Source organism: Hyperolius riggenbachi, chromosome 5, assembly GCF_040937935.1.
Source record: "Hyperolius riggenbachi isolate aHypRig1 chromosome 5, aHypRig1.pri, whole genome shotgun sequence".
Classification (NCBI taxonomy): domain Eukaryota; kingdom Metazoa; phylum Chordata; class Amphibia; order Anura; family Hyperoliidae; genus Hyperolius; species Hyperolius riggenbachi.
Window position 1 is genome coordinate 187,911,966 of NC_090650.1, and position 20,644 is coordinate 187,932,609.

A 20,644-nucleotide genomic window follows, 5' to 3' on the forward strand; every position below is an offset into this window, starting at 1 on the left:
ACACACAGTGACTGATTGGGCTTGTAAGCTGCTGAATCTATTCTTCTCCTGGGATCTCAGACTATGTTTTCATTTTTTTCTTTCTTTTTTTTTTTTTTTTTTTTCGAGCGTGTGGGGTATTTTGCTATTTTTCATCCTACTGTTATTTTAATATTTGTTACTCTTAGTTTGTCATTTTGGTATTTGCTATATTCATGATTTTGCTTTTTTGATTCACTTAAATCAATGGAGAGATCCCATCAAGCGTAAGTACAATTTATATATTCTTGTGCGTTTTATTTAGAACATATTTTTTATACATGTAAATACACATAATACTTATATCATACTTTTTTCCTGATTGAATGAAAGCACCTGGAGTCTGAGGCACTTTAGTGCACTCTCCCAGGTGATCAAGAGCATTACTCAAAGAACTGTTTTTAAATACTGTCTTGAACAAAGATTTAAACCTTGATAAAAGCCTCAAAGCCTACATCACTTAACCAGTAGGCTATGCATGTGTCCTTTGAGACAACTGGTGCATAAAGCTCTACTTTATAAGTAAGGTCATTTTTTGTTAGTTTTCATGATTTTTTTCTTGTTAACTTTGTTCATTTTTGTTAGGCGAAATCGAGTGGCTCTGATTTGCCCAGTTTGTTTGAAAGTGGATAAAAATTTGTCTACACATCTGCGCAAGACATGCATGAAGTTTAAGTCAGCTACAGAGGTTAAGCAAGCTGTTCAGAATTCTCGAAGAGAACTGTGGAAAATTGCAGAGACTGGCAGAGTGTTTGATTATGACACCATCAAGGAACTCTGTTCACCTGAGGAAGTTTGTGCCTTCTTGGAAAGCAAAGGTTTTATAATCAAGAATAAACCACACATGGCAGGGTATGTACACTTCATTTCTTCAAACTTTTTATATAACAGCTTGAAATGTTATCTTTAGATTTGTATTGTAGTGGTGAGCCTATCATTTAAAAATTCTTGTGACTTGTGTAGATAGCTTTAAAAATGCCATCCTATATAGAGATAGCATGAGTATTTTTCCAGTATAAGAAGCTCACAAGGCTATCATAAGGGGTATCTTCAGCAAATTGGTAGTCCTACAAAAAAACAGAAAATGGATGTCCTGCTTAAGAAAATCCAAGTTCTAGAGAAAATCTAGTTCCAAAACTACTCCCTTAGCTTAAATAAAGACATATTTATTCTATAAAAGGACCTCAGGACCCTGTTTATACAGGACTACTCCTTCTGTCTTCAAAAAGATAAGCAAATATCTTGCTTTACAAGTAAAAATAAATACAGCTTTCTTTTAGCTGGATTATTAAAATAATGGCCGGATCAATCCTGTATCCAGCAAATAGTACACCCAATTCATGGACTCTGTTGGGATATGGGGCACTTGTACCGTATACAATTCACTAATGTACCTTCAACAGTAAAATTGAAAAGAAAAATGATACTATTCTGCCTGCCATACAACTTAATTGAACATAAATCCTCCTTATGTGTTCCTCTCCCCCACCCCTTAGACTGTTGGCCTAGCCTCATTGTATGGGCCTTCCTTCCCATGTGCTCCTCTCTGCCTCCAAATTGACACATTGTAATATGCATACTGTTAACATACCATTAACGTTATAATGTCCTTGGTTAGCATTGTTTAATGATATAGGCGCATATGCAATGCTTTTTCACCTGAGTTTTCTCCTAGGAGATATTTTTTCATCTTTGATTTAAAATAACTTTCCAGCACTTTTCAACTAAAAAGGTACCAAAAAGTAGGTGAAAAGGTACTACCAAAATTATTTTGAGCATTTTCTTTCTTTCTGGTGGCTTAAAATGATTTTATTGACAAGTCTAAAAATATCAACTAGGAGAAAACTCAGGGGAAAAAGTTAATTGCATATGGGCCATAATGTCTCCCCTATCTATTGTACAGCTTCTCAATTGTGAACTATCAATCCATATTAAATAAACTTCCTTGGGAACTGGCTGGAATTTGCCACCTTGAACTGTCATGGGTAGGCAGACTACCTGCTTTCAAAATGCATATTGTTCCTAAAATCTTATACATTTTCTACACTGTCAATATTCCTCTCCCTAAAGCATTTTTCTATAATCTCAAAAAAAAAGCAATAGTTCGATACTTAGGGGAAGTGGATAGCACACAGCCACCCTGTTAATAGGTTATTTTTTATTTATTTTTTTATAGAACTTCGGAAATCCAACCAGAGATTACAGGGACAGGTACAGGAATAGATGATGCAGCATCCAATGACATTCATGGATGTCTAGGAAATCTACCGGTAGCAGATGAATCTGACAAGAATGACAATAAGAAAGATGAAGAACAGATGCTTAAAGGAAAGTCTAACGCAGTGAGTGGAGAGGAGCTCAGACAGATGGAGGAAGGAGAGGATGAGTCAGAAGAAGAAGATGAAGAAGAAAAAAATAATGTAGAAAACATAGAAAAAGATTCAAAATTAAAGAGGTGATCTATTTATTATTTTTACAACTTACCTTTGAGTTTTATAACTGACCTTTGTTTGATCTACTTTAACATATTGTATCATTATTTTAACTAAATAGGTCCCTTATGACACGTTGGACTACAAAAACAAGAATTGAAATGAGGAAGGCAGGACTGTATAACCGCCACTCTCTGAACGCCCCACTGTTAAAGAAATTTAAATCTTTTTTAATAGGGTCCATGGAAGTCAAAAGGTACCAGCAGGAGGTAATTAACTATGAGCACCTTCAATGCACAATGTTTTATTGTCTGTTATATCAATTGGCCACATATTAAACTCACTAGGAAACCTAAGCCCATTTAAAACGGGCTGTAGGTCTATCACTGAGCGTGTGCGTGCACTCGTCCACCGCGCGCGTGCGCGCAGACATGCCTGCCGGCCAGCCCCTTAGCCCTGTCCTGTGTCCTGTCCCAATTGCTGTCAGTACTTGACATGCGCAGTAGCACAAAAGCACTGACACACGGACAGGTCGTAGGGACACAGGCAAATTATTATAAATAATGCTTCTCAAATTAGTTTTCCATAGCTGTTAGAGGTATCTTTGGCCTGTTAACTTCTGAGTGCTATGTTGATAGCAGCCCTGGGCTCTAAATGCTGATGAAATGCGGCTATTCTGTAAAATATAAAAAGTGTGGCAGAAGTTGCTGTTAAAGTCCCTCCTGGTAACCAGGATAAAGCAATAACATCTCTCTCTCTCTCTCTCTCTCTCTCTCTCTCTCTCTCTCTCTCTTTTAGGTTGAAACTGTGGCCAGATTCTTGTATTTTATGAATCCAAAGTCTGTAAACATAACCTTTGTTAAGAACATTGAAAGGCTCAATCAGTTTTTTGCTAAGCTGAAGGGCATTGTAAAGAACTAAACTGTGTGCAATTACCTTAAGTACGTCAGACGACTTATGTATTTCCTGATGAAGGCCACCAATTTGAGTGTGAAAAAACCATCCATGTTTAGAGCCTGCGAATTTTTTACGGAAGTGTTGGAGGACATTAAAAAAAGAACGCGTAAAGGAGTATCCCGTGAGATCGTCAGAAAAAGGCAATATTGTAAAAACAGTCAATTTTATTGTTTTGGCTCTCTGCTTTGTTCGAACTATAAGAGCTAATTCTCTTTTATCTTTTAATTGGTAGGCACACATCACTGATGAAAACTGTGACAACACCAGAAAACTGCCGCAGACTTTTAGCAGAGGCAAAGGAATCATTTTTGCAAGCTATTAAGGAAGCAAGAACAAAGCATGCAATTGGGAAATAAGTAAAATTGATCATTATGTTCTACCTGGAAGCATTGCTGGTTCTCAGACATCTGCAAAGACCAGGGGTGGTGCAAAACATGACAGTAAGAAAACATTTCACATTTTTCCTATGTGAAATTATTTTTTCGTGTTCTCATTTTACCAACTATCTCAAAGGTCTCTGAATGGACAGAACGAATTCATTACAAGTACACCTGGGAGAACAATCCGCTGGATCTAACTGTTGTTGCAGTAGCGGAACACAAAACTGCAACACATCAAGTTGCCACATTTGCATTAACAGCAGAAGAAGAACAGGTAACAGAATATTGTGTGTGTGTGTGTGTGTGTGTGTGTGTGTGTGTGTGTGTGTGTGTGTGTGTGTGTGTGTGTGTGTGTGTGTGTGTGTGTGTGTGTGTATTGTGTGTGTGTGTGTGTGTGTGTGTGTCACTTGAAATAATGCTATATTGTTCTTCTCCAAGTGGTTCAAAGTGTATTTTGAGAAGATCAGGCCAACGCTGTTAAATAGAAAGTCTCCAAAAGACATCTTCTTTATTTCATCAACGGGACGAAAAATTTACAATGCTTCCAATGATTTGAGGAGGCTACACCGGCGGTAACTTGGCAATGACGAACATGCAAGTGTTTCATTTTACTAATGATTCTTGCATTTTTAAAGGTAGTGATATTATTACTTTTCACACTTTAGGTTTAAAATTCCAAATGTTTCAAGCCAGCTGGCTCGTCGAATTTGTGAAACATGGACAGTGGCTCAATATTCAGATTCTGAGAGATACCTGTTTGCAAAATACCTTGCTCATACCAGCGCAACAGCTGACAGGTGCTATAGAGAGAAGACCTTGGGTGACATCTGCCATGCCTCAATATTGGTTTCACAGATCGGAGCAAGTAAAGATGTAGAAAATCAACCAAGTAGCTCAAGGTAGTACATAGTTTTGACCTGATTTATGTCTCCCTTATGCCTTTCAGTTATAGTATTCCTTTTAACCTCCATTGCATTCTCTATTTGCCATTAACAGCTTTGATATTAACAATTATACTTAAAATAATACGTTAATTTTCTATTTTTATAAAGAATATTAGCATCTACCTCAAGTGGAGCAACATCAACTGAACTACAACAGCCAGCAAACCGCAAACATGAGGAAGAGTAAGATATTTTCTTTTTTTATATTTCTTATTCTTGCTCTTTTTAACTCTATACTTTTTAAGTATATTTTAATCTCTGTATCTTACCCTTTCTTTTTATTTATTTTTACCAATCTCCATATTGATTTACAGTGCCCAGTCAAAGAACCCAAGAGAAGAAGCCTTCAGGAAGTTTACAGAAATGTACCCCCTGGATTTAGATTCACTTGGGCCAGCCCCCAAAACAGCCAAGACTGTGTCTAAAGTACATGGACAATACTTCAGTGACAAATGGAGAAAGACACAGAACAACATGCGAGCAGACTATATAGTGGGTGAGATATTTACATTTACAATAAGTATTTCTATTTTTACAGTTCCTGATTGAAGCCTACTCAAGAAAATGACTTATATGTCATAATTCAATAATCATATTCAAAACATTAAGTTTAGTGTGTGTTTTAGGGACCTTCTCTAGGTCTCTTTGCTAAAAAAATGCTTAAATAGGGTTGGATCGGTAGAAGAATGCTTGTGGTGTGTTGTAGATTAAGCCAATGTTGATTCACAATCTACACATAAGTACATTTAACTTTAAATTATTGCAGAAACCATCACAATTTTAAATCACATAGATCCAGGCGTGGACATAGGCCCATACAGGCTGTGCAACCATACAGGAGCCCCCAAGTCCTCTTCAGCTAATGCAGCTGCAACCCAGTCAGGGTTAGATTATCCTCTAGAATCATGTGTCAGCACCCAGGCCATTCAGAACCATTCTCTCTCTCCCTGTGTCACTCCTCTCCATGTAGTTGTCTTTCCCTCCATGTCATTTTCCCTGTGCGACTTTCTCTTCTCATGAAAGCATAACTTTGTGAAGTTCTGCAGAGAATGTCACTGCTATATAAATATAATAATAACAATATGGTGGGGATTAGATTGTAAGTTTCTATGAGGACAGCAAGTAACATGTAAAAAAGCAATGTGGAAGAAACAAAATAATAATAGTATCATTTTGTTTAATCATTTACATTAGGGACATGTGTGACACTGCTGCATCGGGAGTAGTGATCATTGCCTTGGCCCAATCAAGCATGAGACATAATACATATTTAGAAAACGTGTTTGGCATCAATAGAGTGCCTGAAGAATGGAACCAAAATTCACATACTTATATAAGTTTTCCTCTCCTCTCTAATACTAGGTCACTTCAAAAAAAGGAAACCAAGTAATGAAGAAGTGAAGAGGTTGATTGAGTCCAAGGGATGGAAGCAAAATTTACCAAAAGTTAATAAAATCATGGAGAAACTATGGCACTCTTCCAAAACATAAGAACCTCATTGTTTTCATTTTATACACAAGAAAAAGGAAAGGAAAAAAAAAGATAAGTAGAGCTATTAATTAGCATTTTATTACTGCATCTGCTTTGTTAGTACTGTAAGCGCTAATTCATAGTTACATAGTTTAGTTAAAAAAGCCATCCTTCCATTAAGTTCAACCAGAAGAAAAAACAAGAAGAAAAAACAAAAAAAAAATGTCCTGAACCCGCACATATCCCAGTTGATTCCCTTTTCTCTTTTCATTGGTAGGCATACATCACTGATAAAAACTGACTTATACTATCAAAAAATAAAGCCATTCAGGTAGCAAGAACCAAGTGTGCAGCTGGAGAAGATGTGAAATAGCTCATCATGGAAGCATTGTTGATTCTCAAGACATTTACAGAGACCAAGGGTGGTACAAACTATGACTGTAAGTAAACATTTCCAAACAGACTTGTGATTTCATGTGTTCTATTATTTTACCATTTATATATTTAAGTCTCTGATGTGGAGTGGGCTTAGCCTGATACAGGTGTTTAGCAGCAATGTTAAAGCCGTGGTGTATGCTGTGGAATACTGCCCTTTAAGCTGCAAATGCAAAGAGTGGTTTTATGCATATCCACTGTTGTTCTTACAGATTTCCACTATTTTATTTCACCGGAGTTAAGTTACAGTGAAGCCAAACTCCAGTGAACTACTGCTCCAAGCATGCCTTCTCTGCTGAGTTCTGCTGCGTAGTAGTGGAACTCTACCATCACTATTCTTTGAAAATCTAAATGTCCAGCTATAGCTGGTGCCATTTTTATCAGGGTGGGGGAGGGAGCATAAAGGCTAATCTGGAGCCTACAAAGACTACCTAGTACCAGTCATTTTGGTTGGGGGCTTACAAAGTTTTGAAAGAGGCCCAGTGGTTTCTAGTTACACCCGTTCTGCAGCCACAGTCTACATGGAGTGTATATGCCCCCATCCCCCAGTGTCCACACTGCAACCAACTATCTACATAGAGTGTATATGTCTTCAGTGTAACTGCAGCCACCATGGTGTACATATGTCCCCCAGTGTAACAATGCAGTGACACAGGGTGTGCATATTGCCAGTGACACAGGGTGTGCGTTAAAATTTACGCGTTGCACCACTAACATGTAAAAATGTATGTGTTAATGTTTCTGCACTAACGGGAATGCGTAAAAATGTACGCAATGCGGCCCCCGACCTCCGAGGTCGGCAAAAACTGAACTAGCTGCCAGCGGGGGACTGGAGCAGCAGTGAGTGACTACGAGGGCACAGGATGGCTGCATGGGGCTGGTAGAAGCAGAACTAGCTGGTGGCGGGGAACTGGAGCAGCAGTGAGTGACTTCGAGGGCACAAGATGGCTGCATGGGGCTGGTAGAAGCAGAACTAGCTGGCATAGGGGGACTGGAGCAGCAGTGAGTGACTACGAGGGCACAGGATGGCTGCATGGGGCTGGTAGAAGCAGAACTAGCTGGCGGTGGGGGACTGGAGCAGCAGTGAGTGACTACGAGGGCACGGGATGGCTGCATGGGGCTGGTAGAAGCAGAACTAGCTGGCATAGGGGGACTGGAGCAGCAGTGAGTGACTACGAGGGCGCAGGATGGCTGCATGGGGCTGGTAGAAGCCCCAGGTAAGTGAATCATATTTTTTTTGCCTGGACAATTCCTTTAACAGTGATATAATTAATATGAGTAGATGTGTAACAAAATCTATCCTCTCACCCTTTTGTGTTTTTAATTTTGTTATACATTTATTCATATCCGATTAATGCATTTAATCAATATAAGTCTGAAATTGATTGAATCATCTATCAATTTCAGCTCAATCGTTTGAATCATCAATCGAGCTGACATGTTGTGGCACTGATTTTCACCCGAAGTTATTGAATCAGATGGTTGATTGGGCCGCAATATTAGTAGATGTATAGGCACCTTTACAACCGTTATCACACTACAGGTGGATTGCAACATTAGGCCAGTCTATGCTTAAAAAGGTTATTTAGGGTGTTTCATTCCAACTACTTTTAACTTTTCTGTCTTACAGTTCCGGCACTTTGGCACATAATGAATCTGAGGATGGTTACAGGATGTCAGGAAGAGAATCACATATCTGGCACAAATTTTCTTTCAGAGAGGACATAACCAGAAGACTAGTTCTGCCCTGTGACACCATGTTGCAGGCTATCCACTATTAAAAATGTGTCCTGCTGAACACAGCAGTAAAACTTTTTGTCTGCTTTACTGCACCTTCCATCAAATGCACAATTATTATGATACTATTAGGATATAGGATACTTTTCAAATAGTTGATGCCACAGCAGAAAGATTTAACCCTTTCCCTGCCAGCTGATTTGTCCAAAACACAAACATCTACTGCCAAGCAGTTTTTAGACATTTTACATTCATTAGGTTTACTTAGGATTTTTGACAGGAAAACCTACATGAAATAGGACATATTATATATTGTTTTTTCTGTGATGTATTGGGCAGGAACACTGGAACAAAATCTTTTACTTTTTCTGTAGATATAACAAACAATTTGAGTGAAATATGTAAAAAAACGTGAAATAAAAAAATAAAATAATTTTCTGGGGTTTTTTTCAAAGAAGAATTACGTTGTATGGAAACGTTACTGTTCGTCAAAGCCCTGATTTTGCTGCTTATTACACTCACTGGGCTTAATTCACAAAGCGGTGCTAACTGTTACCACTCATGTGAAAAACCCCTTAGCACGCCTAAAACAGCTGTTTGCGCACTAAATCGCACGCGAAACGCATCACACGCAAAGTTATGCCCGCAAACCTTTGTGCAGTGCGTGTGAACGCAGCGTAAAAGTTTGCGCGCATAACTTTTTTGAAACTTAGTTCATGCTAACTACTAAGCACCCTAGTTAGCACGCCCAAAGCCTTTAGGCGTGCTAATTAGGTTAGCACCGCTATGTGAATCGAGGGCACTCTGTTCATCCCTGATGGTGCAGAACTGGCTTTGCAGACTTTTTCCGCATCTGTACAGTACAGAGCACTTGGGGAGGGGTGGAGAAGCTGGGGGCAGGGTGCTGTGCACAAGACCCAGCTGCACATTGAATAGGGACTGTCTACAAATCTTTGTATGACTATTTACCAGTGGCTAAGCAGAGGCAGTCAGAACAATTGTGCAGAGAGCAGAAAGCTTTTCATCTCTGTGCACTTAGTTGTCAGTCTCTCAGAACAGGTAAAAGAAACTACTCCCCCCACGGGGCCCCCGGATGCTTTTGGGCACCCCTGTGGCTGCATCCCTTGCAGGGTCTATTGTTACTCCCCTGTACACCTCCAGAACCACTGGAATGCAATGTTGTGTCAGCTGGTCAATTGTACAGAGCCACAATAATCCTTCATTCATACCTGAATTATACCAAATACCTTCATTTTTAAGAAGGTGTTTGTGATAATTTGTAGGATGGTGGGATGGTATTGGTCTGTTGGTCCCCACAGGCATAGGTAGGTGTCCCCCTCTGAGAGTAAACCTTCTATGATGTATACCATCATATTTAACAGAAAGTTACAGACTACAAAGCAATCTCATAGTGAACCAGAACTCATTGGAGTGTGTAAGTGGCTACAAATCTTTGTATTGATGCTAAACTGTACCATGTCCTTCTCACCGGGAATTAACAACTTTTGGGAGAAAAATTAAACACTCAAAAAAACTAAAACAACTGTTAGGCCCACACTTAACCACCTTCCAGGGGACTCAAACCCCTACGTGATTTTTAAGGCTCTCAGAGACATTTCTGCAGGAAAAGATCTTTAATTTGACTGTGATGTCAACAGAAAATCTTTCTCAGGGGAAGGGGCCGACCTCTTGTGGTTGGTTTGATTTTTTTACTCATCATTTTTAAGATGTACTTTGTTCAAAAGTATGTTGCAATTAATAATTTGCTTAACTGTGTTCTTTGTAGTGTAACATACATTTTTTTAATTAAATGTAAAGTAAATAAAAAATACCCCTTTTCCTTAAATGCATTAAAGCCTTTATCAGCTTGTTAATTGTACAGAGCCACAATAATCCAACATGCATACCCGACAGAGGCAGCACAGTAGCAGCGATGACCACCAAAGTCACAAAGGAACACTTACAACTGCCCATTAACTTACATTTAATCACAACCATGCTGCATAAGACTTCCAGAACTGTTGGAATACAATGATGTTTGAGCTTGTAAATTGTACAGCACAATAATTCAACATGCATACCTGAATTATCGCAAATACATTGTAGAAAGTATGTATTTAAATGAGGAAAAGCTGTATGATATTCTGAAAAGAATTGATTAAGCCAGGCTGCCCTGGCTGGGCCGTTTGGGTCCTGGACCCTAAACATCTCATTAACTGCAGCCAACAAAGTCCCCTGAAATGGTTAGATGTAAAAAAAAAATGATGCAGATGTTCTAACAGTGGATGGTATGCTGGACTGACCATTCATACACTGCCTCCACCACTGCATGTATAATTATGACATCACATGACACAAACCACCAAAACTGGCCTATTATGTTTTAATATAGCACTGACATCATCTACAACACTTTGCAGTGAGAGTCTTGCTATATTTCTAGTGAGAAGGTGATAGTCGCCACATACAGTGCCCACTATCCAATTCTCACTAAACACAGACTCAGAAAGTCTTTACTGACCATACAATGGTGAAGATGTTCTAACAGTGGATGGTATGCTGGACTGCAGGGCCAGTTATAGTAACAAGGGGGCCCCCGGGCAGAATTAACCCAGGGGCCCTCAATAGACACCCCCAACCAAAAAGCCACAGTAGAGGTCCTTTGTTGCAGCCAAATTTCCACCCAGGGCCCCTGACCCGGACCAGGTGAGATGCTACTCTGCTGAAGACTCTGCAGGGACCCACAGGGAACAACAATTAAGTTGGAAGGGGACACATTGGGGGCCCCTACAGGCTCTGGGGTCCTGAGGCAATTGCCCCCTTTCCCTCTATGGTACCGTGCTGGGGATATCTGGGAGATCATTTAGCTTTTTGTGGGCACAGCAGGTAATCTGATGCTTCTATTATTCCCCCCTAGCAATATGGGGTGCCAGGGTACCCCAATATTTTTAAACAGTGCTGGGATCTGTTGTACACTCCTGTATATGGACTTGCTGGGATGTGTTGTGCACCTTCTGCTATTTGTGTGGGACTTTGGAATGTGTGTTTATTTTTTTCGTGGATGTGGCTCTTGATTCTGTTGTCTTAGAACTGTCACAAACCTCCATAACCCTGCCAGAAAATTGGGGTTAGCCTAGCACCCTTAAACTGGGAAATACATTGCTACACCCACAGTCTGAAAAATATCACTATTTTCCCCACCAAGGACTTGAAAATAGATGGAAATAGCCGATCCCAGTCAGGTCCGCTCTACTGCGCAGGCGCAAGTCTCCTCAGAGGGACAGTTAGTGACAAGACTATATACTCTGCACAGCGCTGCGAAAGATGTTGGTGCTATATAAATAATAAAATAATGATAATAAAATTACTTTTTGTAATGTACAAAGCTAACTACGTTCTAAGGTGTCACCCCTAGATGGCAAAAGCAGCCTTTTCAGGAGCTAGCTCGCTGGGGGGATGGGATTTTCTGTCTTTAATTCTTACCGGAGTTTTTAGATGTTCCATTGCGACTTAGGCAGCCGTTGCTGCCTGCTACTATTATTATTATTATTTAGTATTTATATAGCGCCGACATATTACGCAGCGCTGTACAGTGCATATATATATATATATTGTTATGTCACAAACTGTCCCTCAAGGGAGCTCACAATTTAATCCCTACCATTGCCATATGTCTATATTATGTAGTGTAAGTACTGTAGTCTAGGGCCAATTTTTTTAGGGGGAGCCAATTAACTTATCTGTATGTTTTTGGAATGTGGGAGGAAACCGGAGTTCCCGGAGGAAACCCACGCAGACAAGGAGAGAACATACAAACTCTTTTGCAGATAGTGCCCTGGCTGGGATTCGAACTAGGGACCCAGCGCTGCAAGGCGAGAGAGCTAACCACTACGCCACCGTGCTGTCCTATGTTTTACTATGTTTTTCTGTCAGTCTCCCACTCATATACTAGATAGTGGGGTGCAGGGGTACGCAGATTTTTTTGTACTCTGAGTTTCGGAGTATAACTTCTTTAAAGGGCCCTTGCTATGTATTCCTCCCTGTGCCTCTGTGTCAGTCACAGCCTGCATCTCAGAATACACCTCATTGTGTTGTGTGATCTCTGTCTCAGCCTGTTTCCCATAGAAAATATTACACCCCCCCCCCCTCTCCCCCCTGCTTGTATAATAATCACATGATAAAAAAAAATAATAGGCCAGCTTTAGTGGTCTTTATTATTTAGAGCCTAGACAAATATTGTATCCATTATGCTTGTAGCCAACATGGAGCGTCTGACTTTATGATGAGATATAGAGATATCCAGAGCTGTACACACACTAAAGATATATTGCATTTGCACAGCTCTTGAAAACTGTTTAAAGGTTTGCCTATCAGCATATAGGTACAATCTATACTTTATGTCTATTGCCTGTGAAATTGAATGGTCCACCACCTCTATAGCTTCACAGTTGATACATTTTTGATACATTTTTGAAAATAAAAGTTTGCCTTCTTAAGGGCCGGTTCACACGGACGGCAGGCGGCGTTGGGGCGGCCAGGAAGTCGCGTCGTCCTGTGACGTCCCGTTCGGTGGCGGCGGTACAGAGATCGTCGCGATCGGCGTTTCTCGTCCCCACAGGGGGACATGAAGCCGCGCCGGCTAGCCGTCCCTGGACGTTGCATGCGGCTTCTAGGGACGGCCGAAACGATGCGTTAAATCGGGATCAGAACGCCGCGTTTATGCAATCGACGGTAATCGACGGTAACCGCGCAATGCTAAACGCTCCTATTCACTTGAATGGGAGAGTTTAGCCGATGGGTCCCGAACGCTTGACGGTAGACGCCGCCAAGCGTCCGTGTGAACCGGCCCTTAAACAGAAGATATTTGAGATAATCCAGGTTGGAGTGAGCATATGATGTCTCCCACAATGCATCACTGCTGAATATAAAAATCATCCCTTGTTGTCCCTGTTATGGTGCCAATACATGGTACAATTTTTTCATTTTTTTCAATTAGATAATTTTGTTTGATTATTCAGTTAGATGGAACTAAGATTTTTCCAACATATCTGATCAAATTTGTATAAAAAAAAAGTAATAATCGTTCATTTTTGTTGATTAAAAAAAAGATTATTTGTTACTTTAATTCGATTCAAACGTTTTGGTCTAATAAATAGGAAAATCAAGCATTTGTATTGTACCTTTTATGGGCACCATAAGCTAGCCAAACCTCCAGAACCATTAGAATGCAATGATGTGTCAGCTTGTTAACCACTTGAGGACCCACCCTTTACCCCCCCTTAAGGACCAGCGCTGTTTGTTTGGATCTGTGCTGGGTGGGCTCTGCAGCCCCCAGCACAGATCCGCGGCCACACAGAGCGATCAGATCGCCCCCCTTTTTTTCCCCCTATGGGGATGATGTGCAGGGGGAGTCTGATCGCTCCTACCTGCAGGCATGTTGCGGGGGGGGCACCTCAAAGCCCCCCTCCGCGGCGACATTCTCCCCCCTCCCTCTCCTACCTGCTCCCCCGGGAGATCTGGGCTGCACAGGACGCTATCCGTCCTGTGCAGCCAGTGGCAGGACGTCCCCTGTCACATGGCGGCGATCCCCGGCCGCTGATTGGCCGGGGATCGCCGATCTGCCTTACGGCGCTGCTGCGCAGCAGCGCCGTACAAATGTAAACAAAGCGGATTATTTCCGCTTGTGTTTACATTTAGCCTGCGAGCCCGCAGGCTATTCACGGAGCCCCCCGCCGTGAATTGACAGGAAGCAGCCGCTCGCACGAGCGGCTGCTTCCTGATTAATCAGCCTGCAGCTGGCGACGCAGTACTGCGTCGCTGGTCCTGCAGCTGCCACTTTGCCGACGCACGGTATAAGCGTGCGGTCGGCAAGTGGTTAATTGTACAGAGCCACAATAATCCAACATGCATACCCGACAGAGGCAGCACAGTAGCAACGACGATGACCACCAAAGTCACAAAGGAACACTTACAACTCCCCATTAACTTACATTTAATCACAACCATGCTGCATAAGACTTCCAGAACTGTTGGAATACAATGATGTTTGAGCTTGTAAATTGTACAGCACAATAATTCAACATGCATACCTGAATTATCGCAAATACATTGTACAAAGCATGTATTTAAATGAGGAAAAGCTGTATGATATTCTGAAAAGAATTGATTCAGCCAGGCTGCCCTGACTGGGCCGTTTGGTTCCTGGACCCTAAACATCTCATTAACTGCAGCCAACAAAGTCCCCTGAAATGGTTAGATGTAAAAAAAAATGATGCAGATGTTCTAACAGTGGATGGTATGCTGGACTGACCATTCATACACTGCCTCCACCACTGCATGTATAATTATCACATCACATGACACAAACCACCAAAACTGGCCTATTATGTTTTTATATAGCACTGACATCATCTACAACACTTTGCAGTGAGAGTCTTGCTATATTTCCAGTGAGAAGGTGATAGTCGCCACATACAGTGCCCACTATCCAATTCTCACTAAACACAGACTCAGAAAGTCTTTACTGAAGAAAGTCTTTACTGAAGTTAAGATGTTTTAACAGTGGATGGTTTGCTGGACTGCAGGGCCGGTTATAGTAACAATGGGGCCCCCAGGCAGAATTAACCCAGGGGCCCTCAATAGACACCCCCAACCAAAAAGCCACAGTAGAGGTCCTTTGTTGCAGCCAAATTTCCACCCAGGGCCCCTGACCCGGACCAGGTGAGATGCTACTCTGCTGAAGACTCTGCAGGGACCCACAGGGAACAACAATTAAGTTGGAAGGGGACACATTGGGGGCCCCTACAGGCTCTGGGGTCCTGAGGCAATTGCCCCCTTTCCCTCTATGGTACCGTGCTGGGGATATCTGGGAGATCATTTAGCTTTTTGTGGGCACAGCAGGTAATCTGATGCTTCTATTATTCCCCCCTAGCAATATGGGGTGCCAGGGTACCCCAATATTTTTAAACAGTGCTGGGATCTGTTGTGCACTCCTGTATATGGACTTGCTGGGATGTGTTGTGCACCTTCTGCTATTTGTGTGGGACTTTTGAATGTGTGTTTCTTTTTTTCGTGGATGTGGCTCTTGATTCTGTTGTCTTAGAACTGTCACAAACCTCCATAACCCTGCCAGAAAATTGGGGTTAGCCTAGCACCCTTAAACTGGGAAATACATTGCTACACCCACAGTCTGAAAAATATCACTATTTTCCCCACCAAGGAGTTGAAAATAGATGGAAATAGCCGATCCCAGTCAGGTCCGCTCTACTGCGCAGGCGCAAGTCTCCTCAGAGGGACAGTTAGTGACAAGACTATATACTCTGCACAGCGCTGCGAAAGATGTTGGTGCTATATAAATAATAAAATAATAATAATAAAATTACTTTTTGCAATGTACAAAGCTAACTACGTTCTAAGGTGTCACCCCTAGATGGCAAAAGCAGCCTTTTCAAGAGCTAGCTCGCTGGGGGGATGGGATTTTCTGTCTTTAATTCTTACCAGAGTTTTTAGATGTTCCATTGCGACTTAGGTAGCCATTGCTGCCTGCTACTATGTTTTTCTGTCAGTCTCCCACTCATATGCTAGATAGTGGGGTGCAGGGGTACGCAGATTTTTTTGTACTCTGGGTTTCGGAGTATAACTTCTTTAAAGGGCCCTTGCTATGTATTCCTCCCTGTGCCTCTGTGTCAGTCACAGCCTGCATCTCAGAATACACCTCATTGTGTTGTGTGATCTCTGTCTCAGCCTGTTTCCCATAGCAAATATTACACCCCCCCCCTCTCCCCCCTGCATGTATAATAATCACATGATAAAATAATAATAGGCCAGCTTTAGTGGTCTTTATTATTTAGAGCCTAGACAAATATTGCATCCATTATGCTTGTAGCCAACATGGAGCGTCTGACTTTATGATGAGATATAGAGATATCCAGAGCTGTACACACACTAAAGATATATTGCATTTGCACAGCTCTTGAAAACTGTTTAAAGGTTTGCCTATCAGCATATAGGTACAATCTATACTTTATGTCTATTGCCTGTGAAATTGAATGGTCCACCACCTCTATAGCTTCACAGTTGATACATTTTTGATACATTTTTGAAAATAAAAGTTTGCCTTCTTAAAACAGAAGATATTTGAGATAATTCAGGTTGGAGTGAGCATATGTCTCCCACAATGCATCACTGCTGAATATAAAAATCATCCCTTGTTGTACCTGTTATGGTGCCAATACATGGTACAATTTTTTCATTGTTTTCAATTAGATAATTTTGTTTGATTATTCAGTTAGATGGAATCTAAGATTTTTCCAAAATATCTGATCAAATTTGTATAAAAAAAAAGTAATAATCGTTCATTTTTGTTGATTAAAAAAAAGATTATTTGTTACTTTAATTCGATTCAAACGTTTTGGTCTAATAAATAGGAAAATCAAACATTTGTATTGTACCTTTTATGGGCACCATAAGCTAGCCAAACCTCCAGAACCATTAGAATGCAATGATGTGTCAGCTTGTTAATTGTACAGAGCCACAATAATCCAACATGCATTCCCGACAGAGGCAGCACAGTAGCATCGATGACCACCAAAGTCACAAAGGAACACTTACAACTCCCCATTAACTTACATTTAATCACAACCATGCTGCATAAGACTTCCAGAACTGTTGGAATACAATGATGTTTGAGCTTGTAAATTGTACAGCACAATAATTCAACATGCATACCTGAATTATCGCAAATACATTGTACAAAGTATGTATTTAACCTTCCTGGCGGTAAGCCCGAACTGAGTTCGGGCTATGCCGCCGGAAGGCACCGCTCAGGCCCCGCTGGGCCGATTTGCATAATTTTTTTTTTGCTGCACGCAGCTAGCACTTTGCTAGCTGCGTGCAGTGCCCGATCGCCGCCGCTACCCGCCGATCCGCCGCAATTCCTCTCGCCGCGGCCGCCCCCCCCCCCCAGACCCCGTGCGCTGCCTGGCCAATCAGTGCCAGGCAGCGCTATGGGGCAGATCGGAGTCCCCTCTGACGTCACGACGTCGATGACGTCGGTGACGTCATCCCGCCCGTCGCCATGGCGACGGGGGAAGCCCTCCAGGAGATCCCGTTCTTTCAACGGGATCTCCGGATCTCCGATCGCCGGCGGCGATCGGAGGGGCTGGGGGGATGCCGCTGAGCAGCGGCTATCATGTAGCGAGACTTTGTCTCGCTACATGAAAAAAAAAAAAAAAAATTTAAAAAAAAAGATTTGCTGCCCCCTGGCGATTTTTTTGCAAACCGCCAGGAGGGTTAAATGAGGAAAAGCTGTATGATATTCTGAAAAGAATTGATTAAGCCAGGCTGCCCAGGCGGGGCCGTTTGGGTCCTGGACCCTAAACATCTTATTAACCGCAGCCAACAAAGTCCCCTGAAATGGTTAGATGTAAAAAAAAATGATGCAGATGTTCTAACAGTGGATGGTATGCTGGACTGACCATTCATACACTGCCTCCACCACTGCATGTATAATTATCACATCACATGACACAAACCACCAAAACTGGCCTATTATGTTTTTATATAGCACTGACATCATCTACAACACTTTGCAGTGAGAGTCTTGCTATATTTCCAGTGAGAAGGTGATAGTCGCCACATACAGTGCCCACTATCCAATTCTCACTAAACAGACTCAGAAAGTCTTTACTGAAGAAAGTCTTTACTGAAGTTAAGATGTTCTAACAGTGGATGGTATGCTGGACTGCAGGGCCGGTTATAGTAACAATGGGGCCCCCGGGCAGAATTAACCCAGGGGCCCTCAATAGACACCCCCAACCAAAAAGACACAGTAGAGGTCCTTTGTTGCAGCCAAATTTCCACCCAGGGCCCCTGACCCGGACCAGGTGAGATGCTACTCTGCTGAAGACTCTGCAGGGACCCACAGGGAACAACAATTAAGTTGGAAGGGGACACATTAGGGGCCCCTACAGGCTCTGGGGTCCTGAGGCAATTGCCCCCTTTCCCTCTATGGTACCGTGCTGGGGATATCTGGGAGATCATTTAGCTTTTTGTGGGCACAGCAGGTAATCTGATGCTTCTATTATTCCCCCCTAGCAATATGGGGTGCCAGGGTACCCCAATATTTTTAAACAGTGCTGGGATCTGTTGTGCACTCCTGTATATGGACTTGCTGGGATGTGTTGTGCACCTTCTGCTATTTGTGTGGGACTTTGGAATGTGTGTTTCTTTTTTTCGTGGATGTGGCTTTTGATTCTGTTGTCTTAGAACTGTCACAAACCTCCATAACCCTGCCAGAAAATTGGGGTTAGCCTAGCACCCTTAAACTGGGAAATACATTGCTACACCCACAGTCTGAAAAATATCACTATTTTCCCCACCAAGGAGTTGAAAATAGATGGAAATAGCCGATCCCAGTCAGGTCCGCTCTACTGCGCAGGCGCAAGTCTCCTCAGAGGGACAGTTAGTGACAAGACTACACACTCTGAACAGCGCTGTGAAAGATGTTGGTGCTATATAAATAATAAAATAATAATAATAAAATTACTTTTTGCAATGTACAAAGCTAACTACGTTCTAAGGTGTCACCCCTAGATGGCAAAAGCAGCCTTTTCAGCAGCTAGCTCGCTGGGGGGATGGGATTTTCTGTCTTTAATTCTTACCAGAGTTTTTAGATGTTCCATTGCGACTTAGGTAGCCATTGCTGCCTGCTACTATGTTTTTCTGTCAGTCTCCCACTCATATGCTAGATAGTGGGGTGCAGGGGTACGCAGATTTTTTTGTACTCTGGGTTTCGGAGTATAACTTCTTTAAAGGGCCCTTGCTATGTATTCCTCCCTGTGCCTCTGTGTCAGTCACAGCCTGCATCTCAGAATACACCTCATTGTGTTGTGTGATCTCTGTCTCAGCCTGTTTCCCATAGCAAATATTACACCCCCCTCCCCCTCTCCCCCCTGCATGTATAATAATCACATGATAAAATAATAATAGGCCAGCTTTAGTGGTCTTTATTATTTAGAGCCTAGACAAATATTGCATCCATTATGCTTGTAGCCAACATGGAGCGTCTGACTTTATGATGAGATATAGAGATATCCAGAGCTGTACACACACTAAAGATATATTGCATTTGCACAGCTCTTGAAAACTGTTTAGAGGTTTGCCTATCAGCAAGCATATAGGTACAATCTATACTTTATGTCTATTGCCTGTGCAATTGAATGGTCCACCACCTCTATAGCTTCACAGTTAATACATTTTTGATACATTTTTGAAAATAAAAGTTTGCCTTCTTAAAACAGAAGATATTTGAGATAATTCAGGTTGGAGTGAGCATATGATGTCTCCCACAATGCATCACTGCTGAATATAAAAATCATCCCTTGTTGTCCCTGTTATGGTGCCAATACATGGTACAATTTTTTCATTTTTTTTTTTCAATTAGATAATTTTGTTTGATTATTCAGTTAGATAGAATCTAAGATTTTTCCAACAAATCTGATCAAATTTGTATAAAAAATAAATAATAATAAGCATTCATTTTTGTTGATTAAAAAAAAGATTATTTTTTACTTTAATTCAATTCAAACGTTTTGGTCTAATAAATAGAAAAATCAAACATTTTTATTGTACCTTTTATGGGCACCATAAGCTAGCCAAACCTCCAGAACCATTAGAATGCAATGATGTGTCAGCTTGTTAATTGTACAGAGCCACAATAATCCAACATGCATACCCGACAGAGGCAGCACAGTAGCATCGATGACCACCAAAGTCACAAAGGAACACTTACAACTCCCCATTAACTTACATTTAATCACAACCATGCTGCATAAGAGTTCCAGAACTGTTGGAATACAATGATGTTTGAGCTTGTAAATTGTACAACACAATAATTCAACATGCATACCTGAATTATCGCAAATACATTGTACAAAGCATGTATTTAAATGAGGAAAAGCTGTATGATATTCTGAAAACAATTGATTCAGCCAGGCTGCCCAGGCGGGGCCGTTTGGGTCGTGGACCCTAAACATCTCATTAACTGCAGCCAACAAAGTCCCCTGAAATGGTTAGATGTAAAAAAAAATGATGCAGATGTTCTAACAGTGGATGGTATGCTGGACTGACCATTCATACACTGCCTCCCACCACTGCATGTATAATTATCACAACACATGACACAAACCACCCAAACTGGCCTATTATGTTTTTATATAGCACTGACATCATCTACAACACTTTGCAGTGAGAGTCTTGCTATATTTCCAGT

The 20,644-nt window shown here is 41.5% G+C and overlaps 2 protein-coding genes across 2 annotated transcripts in view; one reads left to right on the forward strand and one right to left on the reverse strand.

Moving 5' to 3' along the window:
- Window positions 1-20,644, reverse strand: part of TPPP (tubulin polymerization promoting protein) — a 439,620-nt gene that overhangs the window by 143,328 nt on the left and 275,648 nt on the right. The window lies entirely within an intron of this gene.
- Window positions 235-8,752, forward strand: LOC137517543 (uncharacterized). Its single transcript, XM_068234534.1, has 12 exons — window positions 235-870; window positions 2,195-2,473; window positions 2,572-2,719; window positions 3,249-3,547; window positions 3,640-3,847; window positions 3,921-4,061; window positions 4,226-4,359; window positions 4,453-4,686; window positions 4,840-4,914; window positions 5,046-5,227; window positions 6,094-6,641; window positions 8,267-8,752. Exons 5-11 carry the CDS (start codon window positions 3,779-3,781, stop codon window positions 6,219-6,221), a joined length of 963 nt encoding a protein of 320 aa, XP_068090635.1. The 5' UTR covers window positions 235-870; window positions 2,195-2,473; window positions 2,572-2,719; window positions 3,249-3,547; window positions 3,640-3,778; the 3' UTR covers window positions 6,222-6,641; window positions 8,267-8,752.

Excerpts from the sequence above, each read along its gene's own strand:
- LOC137517543 (XM_068234534.1), top strand. The coding sequence starts at position 3,779 with ATGTTCTACCTGGAAGCATTGCTGGTTCTCAGACATCTGCAAAGACCA. Across the intron at positions 3,848-3,920 it reads GGGTGGTGCAAAACATGACA|GTCTCTGAATGGACAGAACG; the intron begins GTAAGAAAACAT and ends ACTATCTCAAAG. Across the intron at positions 4,062-4,225 it reads TAACAGCAGAAGAAGAACAG|TGGTTCAAAGTGTATTTTGA; the intron begins GTAACAGAATAT and ends TTCTTCTCCAAG.